The sequence below is a fragment of the Zootoca vivipara genome, chromosome 11, assembly GCF_965207765.1.
Source record: "Zootoca vivipara chromosome 11, rZooViv2.hap1.1, whole genome shotgun sequence".
Lineage (NCBI taxonomy): Eukaryota > Metazoa > Chordata > Lepidosauria > Squamata > Lacertidae > Zootoca > Zootoca vivipara.
Genome location: NC_142594.1, coordinates 27,741,573 through 27,757,552, shown reverse-complemented (window position 1 = coordinate 27,757,552; position 15,980 = coordinate 27,741,573). Strand labels below are relative to the sequence as shown.

The window sequence follows — 15,980 nt, the reverse complement described above, 5'->3', positions numbered from 1 at the left end:
GCAAATGACAGTTTTATTAGGCCAATGATGTCTAATACAGAAAGGTTGACACATTGTCCCATGCATATTATTTTTACACATAATTCTCATTACGCCTCTTTAGTCATATTCTCAACAGCTTTCTTTAGCACCATTACCCTAATCCCCCACTGACTAAGTAAACATGCAATAGATTAGACAGTTGTAACGATTACTGACTGCAGGTCTCCTGCTGCTAAGATCCAATGACAAGCTCATCCCAAGCTCATGTTTCTGATGTTTGGCTGCTTTCCTTCATTATTCCCCAATAAACAGAGTTGGCAAGTCCCCATTCAATTCTGACAACCTAACTAGCAAAGTCAAGATTTAAACTGTGATCCCGACTAAACCGCGATCCCAGCAGCTCAAGAGCTTTCTGAGATGCCTTGTTGGTAGGCATTTCCATTTCCAAGGCATCCCTGCAAAATGACGGGGTGAAACCTCCTCCCACCCAAAAAAGTTGTCATCCTAGATCTACTTTGGCTACGGGATCTGTCATCTGTAGTGCAAGCCATCTGACTGAAGGCAGGAAGCACTCAACGGGAGTGCCATATCTCAGAATCCACGGAAGCAGGCATTTCTTTCTGAATTATTTTAATTTTGAACAGCATAAATTCAAGGAGACATATATGTTTAAAAGGTGGTGGTGGAAAAATTGAATACATCGAGGTGGCATTTATATGCACATTTACCCAAGATAAAAAGTTCAGTTTAACTCGAGAGAACTTACCTGCCCATTGATCCAATCCCTGCATCGGTTTTCTTTCCTCTTTCTCATCTGCTCACTAAAGTATTAGGGGTATTAGTGGGCCTCTGTATCACATCAGAGCAGGGGCAGGGAACCTTTTTGAGCCCAAGGGGCACCCTTCCTTGTAGGCAACCATCCATCCAGGAAATGCATGTTAGTGGGATGGCCAGAGGCCAAAGTGAACAGAGCAGTGAAGGTGGTCATTCCAGCCATGAAAAAGTGAGAGGTATTGCCATGCACATACATGCATCTCTCCATCCAGGTAAACAAGAGGCATTATCGGGATGGCAGGTTCCAGCTAGGCAAAAGCGCTCAAGGAGGTGACAGGGCAGGGACTGTGATGGGTGTAGCCCAGGGAAGGTCCCAAGGGCCAGACGGTCATAACAGCTGAACCAGGAGTGGCTGTGCAAGCTCTGGCTTGGTGTACAACGGCAGTGCTAGATGGGATGAGGGTCAATAAGCTGTGTTCAAATTGTGGGAAGATGGAGGCTCTTTTGGGTTTCCACGTCTAGCAGATAGGCAAGTTACACATTCTAGATGGGGGTCACATTCCCTCTGAAGGAACAGGCATGCAACGTGAAGGTATTCTTCCCTACATCTGGTGGTCCAAGCGTCCTCTGTGACTCGGAATGCCCTTTTTTTTAGCAGCTTCATTTGGTTCACCAACTATAGCCATTCCCAGACAGGAGTAGCCTGATCACTGTGGTCCATGCATTGGCAATGTTGAGGTTGGTTTACTGAAATGCATTGCTCTTGGTCCAGAAGTACTATAGGGGGCAGTCTGCAGTGGTCAGGCTGCTGTTGAGGGTACATGGCCAGCAACATGTGGCACCATTGTTAAAATATCTACACTGGCTGACCATCTACTACCAAATCAAGAAAGTCCTTGTATCAATTTACAAACTTTACTGAACTTGGGCCATTGCTCAAAAGTTAAGTTGACTGCCAGCTTCCAGGTTTTCTGGCCAAGCAGCCACTAACAAGTATGGATAGATAGATAGATAGATAGATAGATAGATAGATAGATAGATAGATAGATAGATAGATAGATGATAGATAGATAGATAGAAGTGGAGAGCATGCCCCAGCCTGAGGTTTCACACCTCTGCTTTAGAAGCTGACTTATCTGGTCATTTTCATTCACTTTGCATGTGCAAGGCTTGAATCCCCTCTCCATGTGTGCTTTGGATCTCCAAGGGTGGTGCACAATATATTTCCAAGAGATTCAAAGATCCCAAATATTCCACTAATGTGCATTCTATTCACAATGCCCACTGCCATCTTAGCATCAGGAGGCGTGGAAGGGAAGGTTACTTTATTCTAATCATGATATCTTATCATTAACACAATGTTCATATATTTCCTCCCATATGAAATTGGATCTCAGTTCGAAAATCATTACTTATCTATACCTTCTTCGCATATCCACCTCTGCTGTTGTGTCTTGCGACATGCCAGATAGCTGACATGATTGCTGTTATTTGGGAATTTCAGCACTGTGCAAGCACTGGCTTGCTGCTGTTCTTTCATGACAATTGGCAGGATGAGATACTACATCGCAAATCAGCGTGAATAAATAAGTTTTTACAAGTGATGTTCTGGACTGATCTTCAAGCAGAAACACAGAGTCCTTCTGTATCATCGTGTCTAAATACCATTCATTGCAGCTAGCCTGTAGCAGATGATACACATGAAAGATGAAAAATTAAGGCATTTCTGCGTTTACTAGAAAGGAACAAGTTCCTTGCAATCATATGGCACTCCTGTCCCTACTATGTCTTCCTATGGCTGCCAATGTGGGATTAGAATCACTACCTGGCTAAACCGATACATTGCCAATATTGTTCTGCTATCCTAGAGAGAGTGAATATTGGCCCTGTCTATCAGGAATGCCAAAGCAACTTTTTTGGCTTAATCTAATACAACTTTCTTTTTTTGTTGTTTATAATTTCTGTTGAAAATCAAGACAACCCCAAGCATCAATGCTCTTCAATATCTAATTTCACAGTTTTCTTAACACATATCTCATGTTATTTATTATAGTCAGTGTCATCCAAACACCTTTGTCTATATGCCTGCAAAATTTTAAATGGCATAACTGGCAAACCATCAATCATAAATCAAGAGGCATCTTTTAACTTCAAGTAAGATCGCTTTTGGAAAGAAAGCAAGTCTTGGATGGCCTAATTGGATACATTACTCACATCTATAAGTGACAAATGGCTGTTCGAGGAAGTAAAAAATTCCTCTTCTTGGGAAGGTGCAGGAAGAAGGTTTCCACCATTCCTCCTCAGTCCAGCCCCAAACAAGAATGGGGTAAGAAGGTATCAAAGATGGAACAACTCATGGGTCCTTATGTCCTGTGCCTTCGTGTGTGATGAGTGTCTTTGGCATGCAATCAACTGGTTATCTGAAACTTCTAGCATGTGCTGCCTCTCAGGGATACAGCCTTTTGGTCATGAAAGCAGCTGCTCTTCAAGGAGGAAAGAAAGCATCTTGCATGTGAAAAGTTTATCGCAGCACTAATTGATATGTTCATGGGAACCCATCCTTCTTTGATCTACATTGTCTGGGGAACAAACAAATAATTAGAAGAGAGTGCTATTAACAGGTTTAGCACTGGGATGCATAGGATACAAACTGTTAATTTGTATTAAAAAAATGATCCTGCTAAATGAGATTCAGATAATTGGAGTCCTACTGTACATCACATTTTTGTAATTAGATCTGCTCTGAACTTATTTCAGTCCAAATCAATTTAATGCCATTATTAGCTTATTAGTACAGGGAATAAGCATGTGGCATTGCCTGCGTGTCCTTACATCTCATCAGCAACATTAGTATTACATTAATTAAACTGGTAAAAAAGAGGAATGAGGGGGGAAAGGAGAGAGGGGTAAAAGGAAGGCACAACCTTAAGCAGGTTGCATTCAGCAAAGATGTAAACTGTGTGGACCGTGCCATTTTAATCTAAAAGGAAATAGTTGATGTTCACATCTTCCACACAGCGAATTGCACTAACTACATTAACCAGGTGATGTTCATTTCACTTTACAGGTAATTTAAAAAAAAAAAATATTTTTTTTTATTATTAATTTTCCAATTAAAACCAATTATATCACATTCAATATTTCAAATTATACACATATATATATCAATCAAACCGAATGTTATGCCAAATCATCTAAAAAATTTTTTATTTGGGTTCCCATGCTTCAAGAAATTGGGAATTCCTCGCAACTGTCCACTGCCGTCTTTTTTCTAAAGTTCAAATCGTCCTCCAAGTTCATAATAATCCAGATCTTCCCCTTACAGTCACATAGATGTTTTCCACTTTCATCCGATTGTTTCCCAGCCGCTGAGATAAATATCAAATAAAGTTTCACAGATGTTCTTTCTCCTGTGTGAGTTAATCAGTCCAGCCTCCCCATAAATCTTCTTAATGGAGCTCCTTGTTGCGTCGAAGCAGCCCGAAGCAGCGCCATCTCAAAAAGCTCAAATCACTTTCGCTTTCTCTCACGGCCATGAAGATTCACGATCATTATAGAATTTACAGCTTTTTCAGGCAGGAGACCCAAACATCAAACCATAAACTCTTGGTAAATTAATGGATCTCCTTGCCCTATAGCTGAACTTAGCTTCAGGTCGCTGCTCCAATTTAAAGTGCGTCACAACTCATAAATCCTCCGAGCGCGTCCAGAACTCCTTCCGCCCGACTAGGGGGAGGCTTTTCTCATCGGCAACTCCACATCTTTAAAAAAAATATGCTCAGTAACAACAGTTATAAAGTTCAACTCACACAGTCTTTTGCTTCTCTTTCACTCCAAACAAGCCAGGACATCGCGTCCGGGAAGGTACGAGGCAACAATATGAAGGAAAATAAAAAATAAAAACTTCCCTTATCGCTCCGTCCCCATCAATCCTTCTTCCAGATGCAGTACAATCTTTGACTCCTCTCCTTTCAGCAGCATAAATTTCTCAGCAGTAAACAGTGCTTCTTCCCCTCCTTCTGAAGTATGTCCATAGATTTAAGCCTAATTATCTTCTTTAACCATGGAAATCCCCGCCATGCAGATTAGCGTCCGGGAGTCCTGGCCCTCGTAAGTGCTCAGCCCAAGCTCCCCCCACTCCAAAAACAGTCAGAGTGGGTCTGGGGGCATCGCGGGCCAGCGGCCCCTCTCCGTAACCCCCGGAGAGGGTAGGGGGTTGCCATTTACTCCCCTAGCAACCGCCAAATTCCTTACGAAGGTCAGAGAGATGGAAAACAGGTCCGCCATTCCTGCAGGCGGAAACCGGAACCTCACTTTACAGGTAATTTATTGTGCCAGCAACACTGACTCCAAGGTGGTTCACACAAATAATTTACCTTAAGCAAACACCATTTGTCGCTAATGACAGGGCAAAGCAAACTTCGGGAGCATTTATGAACAGTAATGTCTCTCTCTTGCCCTACGCATTTGCAAGCCGATCTCTGTTATTTGCAGATGAATTAACGATGGCTTGCAAAAATCATTAAAGCCATCTGCTTGGATGAAGAAAGGGAGGGAGGGGGGAACCCGCTGCGATCATTTGATTGTACTGTAGACCACACTACAATGTATTCTTTTTAGCATCATTTCCCCTAAATTTGACATGACGTCTAAAAAATGAGCAGCATTATCAGAGGTTGTTATGCCTACGAGAGAGAGAGAGAGAGAGAAAGAAAGAAAAGAAAGAAAGAAAGAAAGAAAGAGCTCATACAGGTAGCCTGAGGTATTTGTTTTGCTGGTCTCTGTCAGAGGAATAAACCTATTACAGTTTCAACAATTAAAATCAGTAGTTACATCAGACAAAAAGAAGAAGTCTTACACTTTGCTGTGAAGCCTTAATCATCCCTGAAATTATATGATCTAATCAGCATAAAAGTGTATCATCAGTGTTTCCCCAAATTAGTTCCTTTGCTCTACTAGAATAAGTTTTAAAGAGTCTTGCATCCAGCTGCTATGTGACAAATTTAAACTTGTTTTTAAAGGGCTATGTAATTGTATCCCTAATGAAAACTGAAGTTATAAAAGCGGTGGCTGTTTAGTCACTATAAGAGTTCTGTATCTCATTGGTTGACCTCAGGATCCCTTGTAGGTGAGGGACCTCAAGCACAGCTACAGATTTTTCCAACTAACTGAAGTCTCATTGATTTCAATGGGTCTACTCCTGTCATGATTATGTCTAGATCCGATGCTTTATCTGAGAACAGCAAACCACCAAGGATGGGGTTGTGCAACAAAAATACATAGCTTGGCAGCACCGACTGTTACAAGCATTATACTGCATTAGTGGTAACGTTGGCCAGAAACAAATAGGAGTGGTAGGAAACAATTAAAGTTGGTCGGCATACAGGAAGCTGCCGTATGCTGAGTTAAACCACAGGCCCACCTGGTTTAGACTCCCCTGACCCTATCTGGAAATATTGAACCTGCATGCAACTCAGGTGCTCTACCCTGTCCCTGGATGTCCTGTGCCCCTTGTTCGAGACAAGGCATTCGTGAGGCCTGAAAGAGTAACAATGTGTGAAGAAAATGTCCAGGACTCTCTAAATAGACATGCGGTGACAATAGGCACACAATTTGTCCATGCACAAGTGTTTTCTGATATCATGCTGAACACATATAGGGGCCAATGACCACAAGTGGAACTGATGCTATCTTGCTACACATATTCAGAGTGGTTTCTCTGCAGTGGTTTCTATCCCAAAGCCTTTAAATCAGGATTGGGGCCCTCCAATTGCTGGGGCTGCTGAGAGTTGTAATTTGGCAACATCTGGAGGGCCAGTGGTTCCCCGCACTGGCTTAAAAGGAATAGGGAAAAGGAAGGAAGAGAGGGGAAGGGAAGTGAGGAAGACAAAACAGTGTTGCTATAGGACACCATATTTTACAGTGGTACCTCAGGTTAAGTACTTAATTGGTTCTGGCAGTCCATACTTAACCTGAAGCGAACTTTCCCATTGAAAGTAATGGAAAGTGGGTTAATCCGTTCCAGACGGGTCTGCAGAGTACTTAAACTGAAAGTACTCAAACCTGAAGTGTACTTAACCCAAGGTAAGACTGTATATGGTTTATATTTTTATAAGTTCACAGTGTGCTCAGGTGTTGCCTAAAAGTAAAAAATAAATAGGTAAATGATCATAGGGGAAGTGTATCAACAAACCAGTGGAAATGCATTCGTAAAGTAGGAACATCATTTTTTAAAAGAGAATTGTTGTAATATACCATACCAGTGGAACTTTGCACCCCAAAGTATGTTATCTTTTCCGCTTTCTCTACATGCTGCTTCTCAAACCATGTTCTGTATTTGTAGTAAAGATCACATCCCTACTTTCTACCTTGCTCCATTTCTGTTGCCGTTTCCCATCACTGAAACACCTTTCTTCCATCTCCTAACTCTGTTTTTAAATCCAGGTGTTTCTTTAAGACACATCTATTCTCCTGGCTCTTTATGACTGAATCTTCTCCACTTTTACTTTCCTCTTCAGTGCCTCTAGTCTTTAAGAACATAGGAAACTGCTGTAGACTGGACCATTGGTCCGTCTATTATTGCCCACCCTGACTGGTAGCTACAGCCAAGAAACATTCCCAGCCCTACCTGGGATCCTTCTACCTGTATTGTGTTCCCACAGGCAAGTCCAGTGTTATTTTTATTTCATTTTTGTATACTGTGCTAGCAGCTGTATCACTCCTGTGGGAGTTTTAAGGTTCTTCAAGACGTTTTCAGAGGAAAATATTATCGGCGGTTGACCAAGTCGTACATCATGATGGAAGAAAAAGGGGGTATAGAAAGAATTAAAATAAATACATATGGTACGATAAAAAGATATCAGCTATGGGCATGGTAAAGGAAGGATTGGTACAGAATGCTAATGACTAAGCAACAGTATGGTTGAAAAGAGGAAATGTGGAGATATGGAGGCAGCACAGCTGGCAGCCATTTATAGATTATTTATTGAAATGAACATAACATCACATAAGGGGTAAGGTCTCAATATTAATAGCAGAAGGCATTACAAGGAATAGCAGCGTTGTGAGTTTTAACTTATGAATGCGGGTTTCGGTAGTATTTTGCATTATTCTGAATGAAGTGTAATTTGATGGAAGGGGAAGTCTTGGCCTGACTGCTGAAGCCATAGACAATAGGATCCTGCAACCAGAAGAGTGAAGGTTTCTGGAGTAGAAATGGAGCCCTTGGTCTTGTTCACACTAATCTTCTCAGAGATGGGTGACCTCTAATTGGAGTCATTCTGCCTTCTGACAAGAGGTACAGGGAAATCTGCTGACAGAGCCACACTCTGAGAGGGGTACAAGGGACTCCTATCACCTCTCAGCATCTTGAACAAAGTGCAGTTCTCAGTATTTCTTGGGGAAAGCCATGGCTGTATTAAGTGGTACCCTAGGGCTTTAAATGCCTAGTGCAGATGGGGCTTAAGCAAGAAAGCATCTATGCTTACACAAGCAGAATGCACCAGTGTGACACATTTTTTGTGTGCAAATTCTAATCTCACACATTCCTTGATGGTTTAAAAAACCCCACCTGCCTGTAAGTGTTATTTAACCTGATTTGTATTCAGCTCAGCAACCAAATTTAGGGGTAAGGAAGTGTTATTTGGCCCTTGTCATGTTTGCTTTATGGTCCTCCTTCTTCCTTGGGATATTTACTTCTTGATCCTCCTGTGACAAGCCCAAGGACCATAGCAAGCCACAACCACCCAGAAGTCCTCTGCTTCTGGAGAAGATTTGGCACACTCTTCTTGCGTTATGTTTGAGCATGGATATCAAGTACATCGTGACTCTTTCCCGTGCCGTTTGGGAAAGGCCAAGTTGGACAGGCTTGTGCTATTGCTCCTCCTTCCCATACATACCATGTATGACCGACGCCCTTGGCAATCTCCCAGTGTGCTAAACCAGACCTCCTTTATGTCATCTACAAATGAATCAGTCCCAAGCTGCTGGGACAACCTTGCTCTCACTCATTCCAAAGTGTACCTGCTCTTTACTCATGGACCGATTCGTAAGGAGCCAGAACAGGTGGCTGGCAGTTTCCAACTCTATTATTTTGTGTTCTCCTTCTCGATTGCTCAGATTTTCTGTTTTACTTTGTCCTTGATTCTCACTCTCTCACTCCCCTCCCCTCTGTGTGTGTGTAAGTGGGGGACGTGTGGAAGGATGTGGTGCATTTTTAATCTAAGATTTTTATTTTATTTTCCCTTAAAATATTTATTTCATCTGTGCTGCAATTAAAATAATTGTCTTCCGCTCCATCCCGATTCCTGACTCCTTCCGAGGTGCCCTTTTACTACCATGCAATCAAGTGTCACATTTCATGCTCCTGTTTGGACAGGCTGAGTTTTACATTCCAGAAGAGCAATTGGGCTTTCTTTTCTGTCTCCTACTCAGGAATGCCAGTCACTGTTTCCAGAAGAATAATTTGCTATTATTGTGAATGGAGGAGGACTGCGGTGCCAGTGCCTTCATGGAATCGCAATGTCACAAATGTATGTGGTGGTGGGGTAACCAAAAATAAAATCCCATCACAAGGCAATGGTAACATGGCAAATAAAATGGCATTAAAAGTGGCAAGGAAACAATGCAAAAGGCCTGAGAGGATCAAAGCAAGCCTTCCTTCATGAGTGTTGCATAAGCATAGATAACTGTAACTAGACTAGACTACTAACTCCTAGCCAGTGTGGTGTAGTGGTTAAGAGCGGTAGACTCGTAATCTGGGGAACCGGGTTCGCTTCCCCACTCCTCCACATGCAGCTGCTGAGTGACCTTGGGCTAGTCACACTTCTCTGAAGTCTCTCAGCCCCACTCACCTCACAGAGTGTTTGTTGTGGGGGAGGAGGGGAAAGGATATTGTTAGCCGCTTGGAGACTCCTTCGGGTAGTGATAAAGCGGGATATCAAATCCAAACTACTCCTCTTCTCTTCTAGGAGAGGTTGGCTCTGGTGTGTCAACCTGACCTGGCAAAAGGCACTTCTCGCAACTTAGTTCACATGGAACTCAAATTCTAAAGCTGGATCTAATAGCTCTCCCCCACTCCTACCCCACAGGTTGCAGACACAATCTCCTTGAACTGAAACACTGTCTGCCCACGAAACCCTTGTCTTGTCAAGGCTGAGCTTGTTTTTTGGCCCTCATCCAGCCCATTCCAGGCATCAATTCAGTCTTCCTACTTCCTCACCTGATAAGAATTAGAGTTGGGTATAGTGATGTCACCTTTCCCTCCCCTCCAAAATCCCAAAGATGACCTCCCACAGCATGTAGATGTTGAAAACCATGGGGGATAAGTGAGGTCCTGCAGGACCCAAAGCACAAAATGCAATGGAAGTGAAATAACTGGATGGAAGGATAAATATCATAGATCAGATCTTGTTTCTTGCAGTTAGCCTTATACATCAATGTGGGATTATCTTCTATCAGATATTTCTCAAAAGCCTCTTCCTATTCCAGGTAATGAACACTGACCACCTGAGGGCTGATCTTCATTATCAGGAGCTCTTAGAATGAGACTATAAAATTATACCCCTATTTGACTCTGACAGCCAACAGTTTTAGATGATAAACCAGTGCTATCCAACTTCCTTATTCCCCTCTGGGCTTGACTCTAGAGTCATTACCTTTCCATGCCACAGGGAAGCAAACTATCTTTCAGTGGCTAAGTCCTCTGAGTTATTTATACATTCAACTTGTAGCCTGACCTCTCCCGATTTTTTTTAAATCTTCCCTGCATTACAGCCCAGCCCTCATTTCTCTATCTGCCCACTTCAAGCCTTGTCCTCTGCTTATTCACCTTATAGCTGTTTATCTACCAGTCTTTCTTTATTCTTCCTTTTTCATTGCAGTATTTCTTCTTAATTAGCACAAAGCTTTAATTATCTGAACATCTTTCCCCCCAAAACTATGCATACATAGATGTTTAAAGAAACAAAGCACTTTTCTAAACTGATTGTCCCAAGGTTCTACAAAGTAGTACTTCTTAGTAAGCAAAGACAGGATGTTGATGTGGTGAAATGAGAACTTATGGGGTTGCCGATATGTCATCTGTAGACCCAAAGCTGTACTCCAGATAAGAGTGCCATTACTTTGTCCTATTGACTTCAGAGTATACTGCTCTTTGCCTCCTTTGAACATGCTTTATGCAGTTTTATATTATACGTTTTACATAATACATTTTTAAATATTTAACCTGCTTTCTTTTTAATACGGGCTGCTCCTCTGTAAAATGCTTTTCTTCTAGGTCTAAAGGTCTTACTAGAGAACTCTATTACAGGGTTCAGTTTTTTGTGTCTGGATTTTCACTTTTTAAAATATGGCAACCCTACACTATTTCACCCATCTAAACACTATTTCACCCATCTAAAGGAAAGGCACTGTACAGATCATTTAAGCACCATGATTAGATCATTTCTGATGTTCATCAAATTCACTATTTCTTATTTTCTTGCCCTGGTCCAACACTGTGCTTGAAATGGTATTTATGCATGGCTAGTTGTGCCAGGGTGTGCTCAAGAGGTGCATTTTTTGACATTCAGGTGCACATGATCTGATTGGCTCCCATTGTTCCTGAGTCAGTAAGTGGTACTGCTGTTCCGGATGCAACAATGGAATATGTTTTTCCTTATGCTGCTCCAGAAAATGGTTTAGTTGTCTTGAATCGATGAAAGAGTGAATGAACATACATAAACACCACGAGAAATCCAAACCACCACCTTTCAGAAATCAGCTGCCAGATTTATTAATCTACCTGGAAAATGTGGAATAAAAACAGAACTTAAAATAAACTCTTTTAAAAGGTACAGTTTCAAAAGGGTTAATCAATTCCATATAACATCTTTTTGTATCCACTTCCCCACCCACCCACCCAACCCACGAACTCACTCAATGGTGGGTGAAGTGCCTATTTTCTTCAGTGAATCACTACCTTATACAGTATATATAATTTTGTAAAAAATAGTATTAGACATTTGAATTAATGTTAGGCTTCTTTTTCTTTTAAACCACCCGCCCCATCACCAAATATACATCTCTTCCTGACAATAAATGCTGCATGCCAATATTGATGGAATCGAAAGCATTCAAATAACTTTTCATTCAAAGGGGTACTATTTCACTGAAAATAACGTCTACCTCAGGAGTTCCCTACCCCACACTATACTTCCTCAGTCTCTGTGAGCCCCAGCCAGTATGCCCAAATATCAGGGGTGCTGGAGGTTGTGATCCAACATATGCAGGTTCCCCACCCGTCACAGGCCTAGGACTATTTTTCTAGAAAAAAAGAGGTGCCAGAACTCACCATGAACACCTCCCTTGTTCTCTTATAATCGCAATGGCACCCACCTGAGAGTTCTGCCAAGTTCTGGCTGCGGGAAAAAGCCCTGCCTAGGCCCACACTAAATGCTTGCTTATGAGCTAATAATGCAAGGTGGGTGTTGTCAATGCTTTAGGCAAGGAAGGAGGGCAAAACCCAACCCATGTTCTACTGCTTTAAGCCACTTGCCCTTGGGAACAGCTCCGATACTGGAAGTAAACCCACAGAGGAAAGCAGCTTAAAAATTGGCCCCTCCTGTATTATAGCTAGGTTTGGCCTATAGACAAGTTGACTATTGGCCAAAGTGGCTGGAGCTGATGGGAGTTGGAATCCGACATCATCTGAAGAGCTACAGGGCTCCATACCCCTGGTTTAAAGATTCTAATCTGCACCAATGGGTGCTTTTTGTCTGTTCTCTTATTCGTCATTTGGAGCATTAGGGCTATTGATTATTTGCGGGAATAAGGTAAAAGGCTTCCTACTGAGGTTTCTCTAGGGGGTTGCATGCCCTGGATTTGTACACATGCAGCTATTAAGGTATCTTATGCTTCTAGGTGTATTAAGACGCATATCCAGTGTGCTTTTCCATAACTGTGGTTTATAGTGGCGAACACTTGTTACTTTGAAATGAATTGCATAATAAATCATGTAGAACTGCACTGGTTTCCTGACCGACACACAGTGCAAAGTAAATCACTACCTCAAGGCATCTTTGATATCATGTCATTTACAATGAAACGTTATTTCTGCGGCTAACGATTATGGAGTCCTATTCCCAATTTCCTTTTTTCTCCAAAGTTGTTAGCATCTGGGAAAGATGGGCATGTGGGAGGGGGGGGCAGGGAGCGGGGAAGGTACTTGGAAGAGTCACCGCCTAAAATACTCACTGGACAGCTCAAATCTCATTTCTATCCTTTTCAAACTAGGAAACTCAACGTTTCAGAAAAGGTGTTCATAAATATTTAAAACTTTCTCTCTCTCTCTCTCTCTTTTTATATGTAGAATAAGGTGTTTCTTGCTTTCACTATTGCCCTTCTCCAAATTAAAAAAATAAAAATAAACATTGTAAAAAAAATCAGAAAAACCTTTAAATCGTCTCCCAAACGTATCTGATCACATTTACATTTAGTGTCCAAAAAAACAAAAGTTTGATTGATAGCATCAGTGCCAGCACTACAACATCATACAGCAAAGTCATTGTATTCTTTGACGGTTTGTATAAGTCTCGGCTCCACTGAAAGGTATGAAATGTTCTGCAGAGCTCTCTTAGCAAGCTGAAGCTTACTATTCATTTCTCAACACGCGTAAAAGCTGCTTATAGAACAGCTGTGGCATAAGCTATTTCCCCCCCTAAGCAATAAATGGTTCAAGTCATCTATTTTGTCCTGAAATGCTACCTGTAGTTACAGCATTGCTTATAAATGGGCATAGTAAATTCAGCAAAGAGAATATTACAGAAAAAAAAGACAGCAGCAGAAGCATTAGCATTATCTAGTATGTATATAGGTTATCAACGTAACACAGCAGTAAAAGGTTTAAATGCATATTAATGGGTACCATGTCTAAAAAAAAAACATTACTAGAGTACCTATTTTCGTGTATTGGATATTTTGCTCAAGGAGTGCTTGCTGTGGTCTAAACAGCATGAGATATGTGACCTAGTACAGTTAATTCCTATCGATTAAATAACTTATTTATGAATAAAAGTGAATGGAAGGACACACTGCGACTTCTTCCTCTGTGACCACAATTCTGTTTTCAGTCTTGAAATAATATCCAGAACGGCTCAGCACATGGCATTGCTGTACTCGGGTGGCTCTGGAAAGGGCTAAAAGGCTTTACATTCGCTGTACTTGCATAGCGAGATGGCACCAGATACAAGGAGCGAAACCACAATCCGCTTCAAGCCAGGAATAGTGCTCTCCAATCCACCCTGAATGCCTTCCTTAATGAGCCATTAACGAGCTCACAAGGCAACAGAAACGATATGTAGAAACATTTTTTTTTAAAAAAAACAACAGAGGGGAAAAACAAAACAAACAAAAAAAGGCCTTTTGAAAAACAAAACCAGAAAGGTACACTGGCCCTCCTAGCTCCTATCTAATTCTGCAGCTTCCGAAACTGGTCCGCAGCTCAGCAGCAGAGCCCACACTTTGCATGCACTATGTTCCAGGTCCCATCCCTAAGCCCTTTCTTGTAGGACTGGGAAGGACTCCGGTCTGAAACCTTGGAGATCTGCTCAAGTCAGTGCGCATGCAGTACTGAACTAAGCTGAACCAGACTAAGCTGGTCTGGTTCGGGGTTTTGTTTTTTTCTTTCTTAATTCAAATGTAGAAAATAGACTAGGGTGTGGGGAAAAGGGTGTAGCCGGTCAGGGCCATGTCTGTGGTTAATGGAATTTCCCAAGTCGTGTACAAAAATGGCTATTGATCACATCTAGAATTAACTGTACTATGGATACCCAGAGAACTTGTACAATATCTTGAAGCCAATATGAAACAGAAAACAAGACATGATACAGCTTCGTTGTACTTAAAACCTGTATGTTCTATTCCCAACCTTAAGGTGGTGGTGGGGGAACAAACCCACCCTTTTCTTCTTGTTCCACAGAATAAAATCAATAGATTCCCAATCTCCCCCCTTTCAAATAAAGTGCACTGTCCATGGGAGACCATAGGAGTGATGCAACAGGAAAAGCCCCTTTATAGTACTATTTTATTCTTTTTAATTATTTTTTGTATGTTTGTTTGTTTTTTTACAAAACCAACTTAAGGGGCTTCGGGTTTCCTCCTGGTCTCATGAAAGAGGAGAAGCTTGGGGTGGGTGGGGGGATTCTTCAGTGTCACTGCAGTTAATATACATAGCCTTCGTTGTAAGGGTGGGTGTTGCAGCAGCCTCCTTCCTGCATGTAGACCATGCTCTCGTCAAAGTGGGACAGAGGCACGGTGTCCTCTTCGTTAATATGGCGCTCCATGTCGGTCTTCAGCAACGGGCGCTGGTTGTCCGGGAAGGCCATAGAGAAGAGGGCTTCGGGGTCGCACACAAATTTGTAGACGTATCTTTCTCCAGCAACCTTAGGGGGCAAGGTCAGAGAAGAGGGAAAAGGTGGGGAAAGCGTGTAAGAGGAAGACGTGGAATCTCCTTCCAGCGACAAGATCGTGCACTGTTTCATCCTCATGAACAAGAAAAGCAGAAGACTGCAGTTAAGAGGAATGAGAGATCGACCGATTGCACTGTTGAAATGCAACACTTTGCAATGATCACTTTATCACCTTTCTCAATCCCACATTCCCTCATGGGCAGACTTCTGGTGGTCAAGGCCAGAGGCAAGAGTGAACAAGGCAGCAGGTGTGAGTCTTACTTTTGTATAGAAAAGTCACAGGCCTCTGTTTACACTCATGCACCTCTCTCTATCGTCCATCCATCCAGGCAAGCAAGAAACATTACTGGAGTTCAAGGACACATCCCAGTCCTTATTCGGGCAGCAATGGCATGATCAAACTGGAATAAGTAACCACAGGCCCAGGCCTCTCTTGGGACCCTTCCCAGGCCACACCCTTCAACGGTCCTGATCCCTCCTTGAGTGCTTTTGCATCTCCAGAAAGATTCCTGGCTGAAACCCCAAAGAGCTGCTGTCCGTAGACAGAACCGTGCCGGATGGCCCGATTGTCTGATCTGGTATAAGGACGGCGGAGACCAAATTCAGGGGTGAAACACAGCCAGGAATCTTCCTGGAGATGCCTGGGATATTTTATACACAATGCCGCTTGAACAATCCAAACCATAGCCTTGAGGGAGGGGAAGATGTCCTCTGCCCAAGGGCTTGTGCAGCAGCTAACTTTCTGTATTGCATACAAGTACCGTTCATGAGGGTGTG

At 42.3% G+C, this 15,980-nt stretch overlaps 1 protein-coding gene across 3 annotated transcripts in view; it reads right to left on the bottom strand.

Annotated features, from left to right (window-relative positions):
- Window positions 1-12,545: 12,545 nt before the first annotated feature.
- Window positions 12,546-15,980, bottom strand: part of ETV1 (ETS variant transcription factor 1) — a 97,897-nt gene continuing 94,462 nt past the window's right edge. For 2 of the 3 annotated variants that reach the window (XM_035130129.3, XM_088654519.1), the window contains one exon: window positions 12,546-15,176. In XM_035130129.3, the coding sequence (XP_034986020.1) occupies window positions 14,955-15,176 (222 nt within the window). In that variant the 3' untranslated portion in view covers window positions 12,546-14,954. The remainder of the gene's footprint in view (window positions 15,177-15,980) is intronic. The other variant, XM_035130131.3, reaches the window with a different exon arrangement.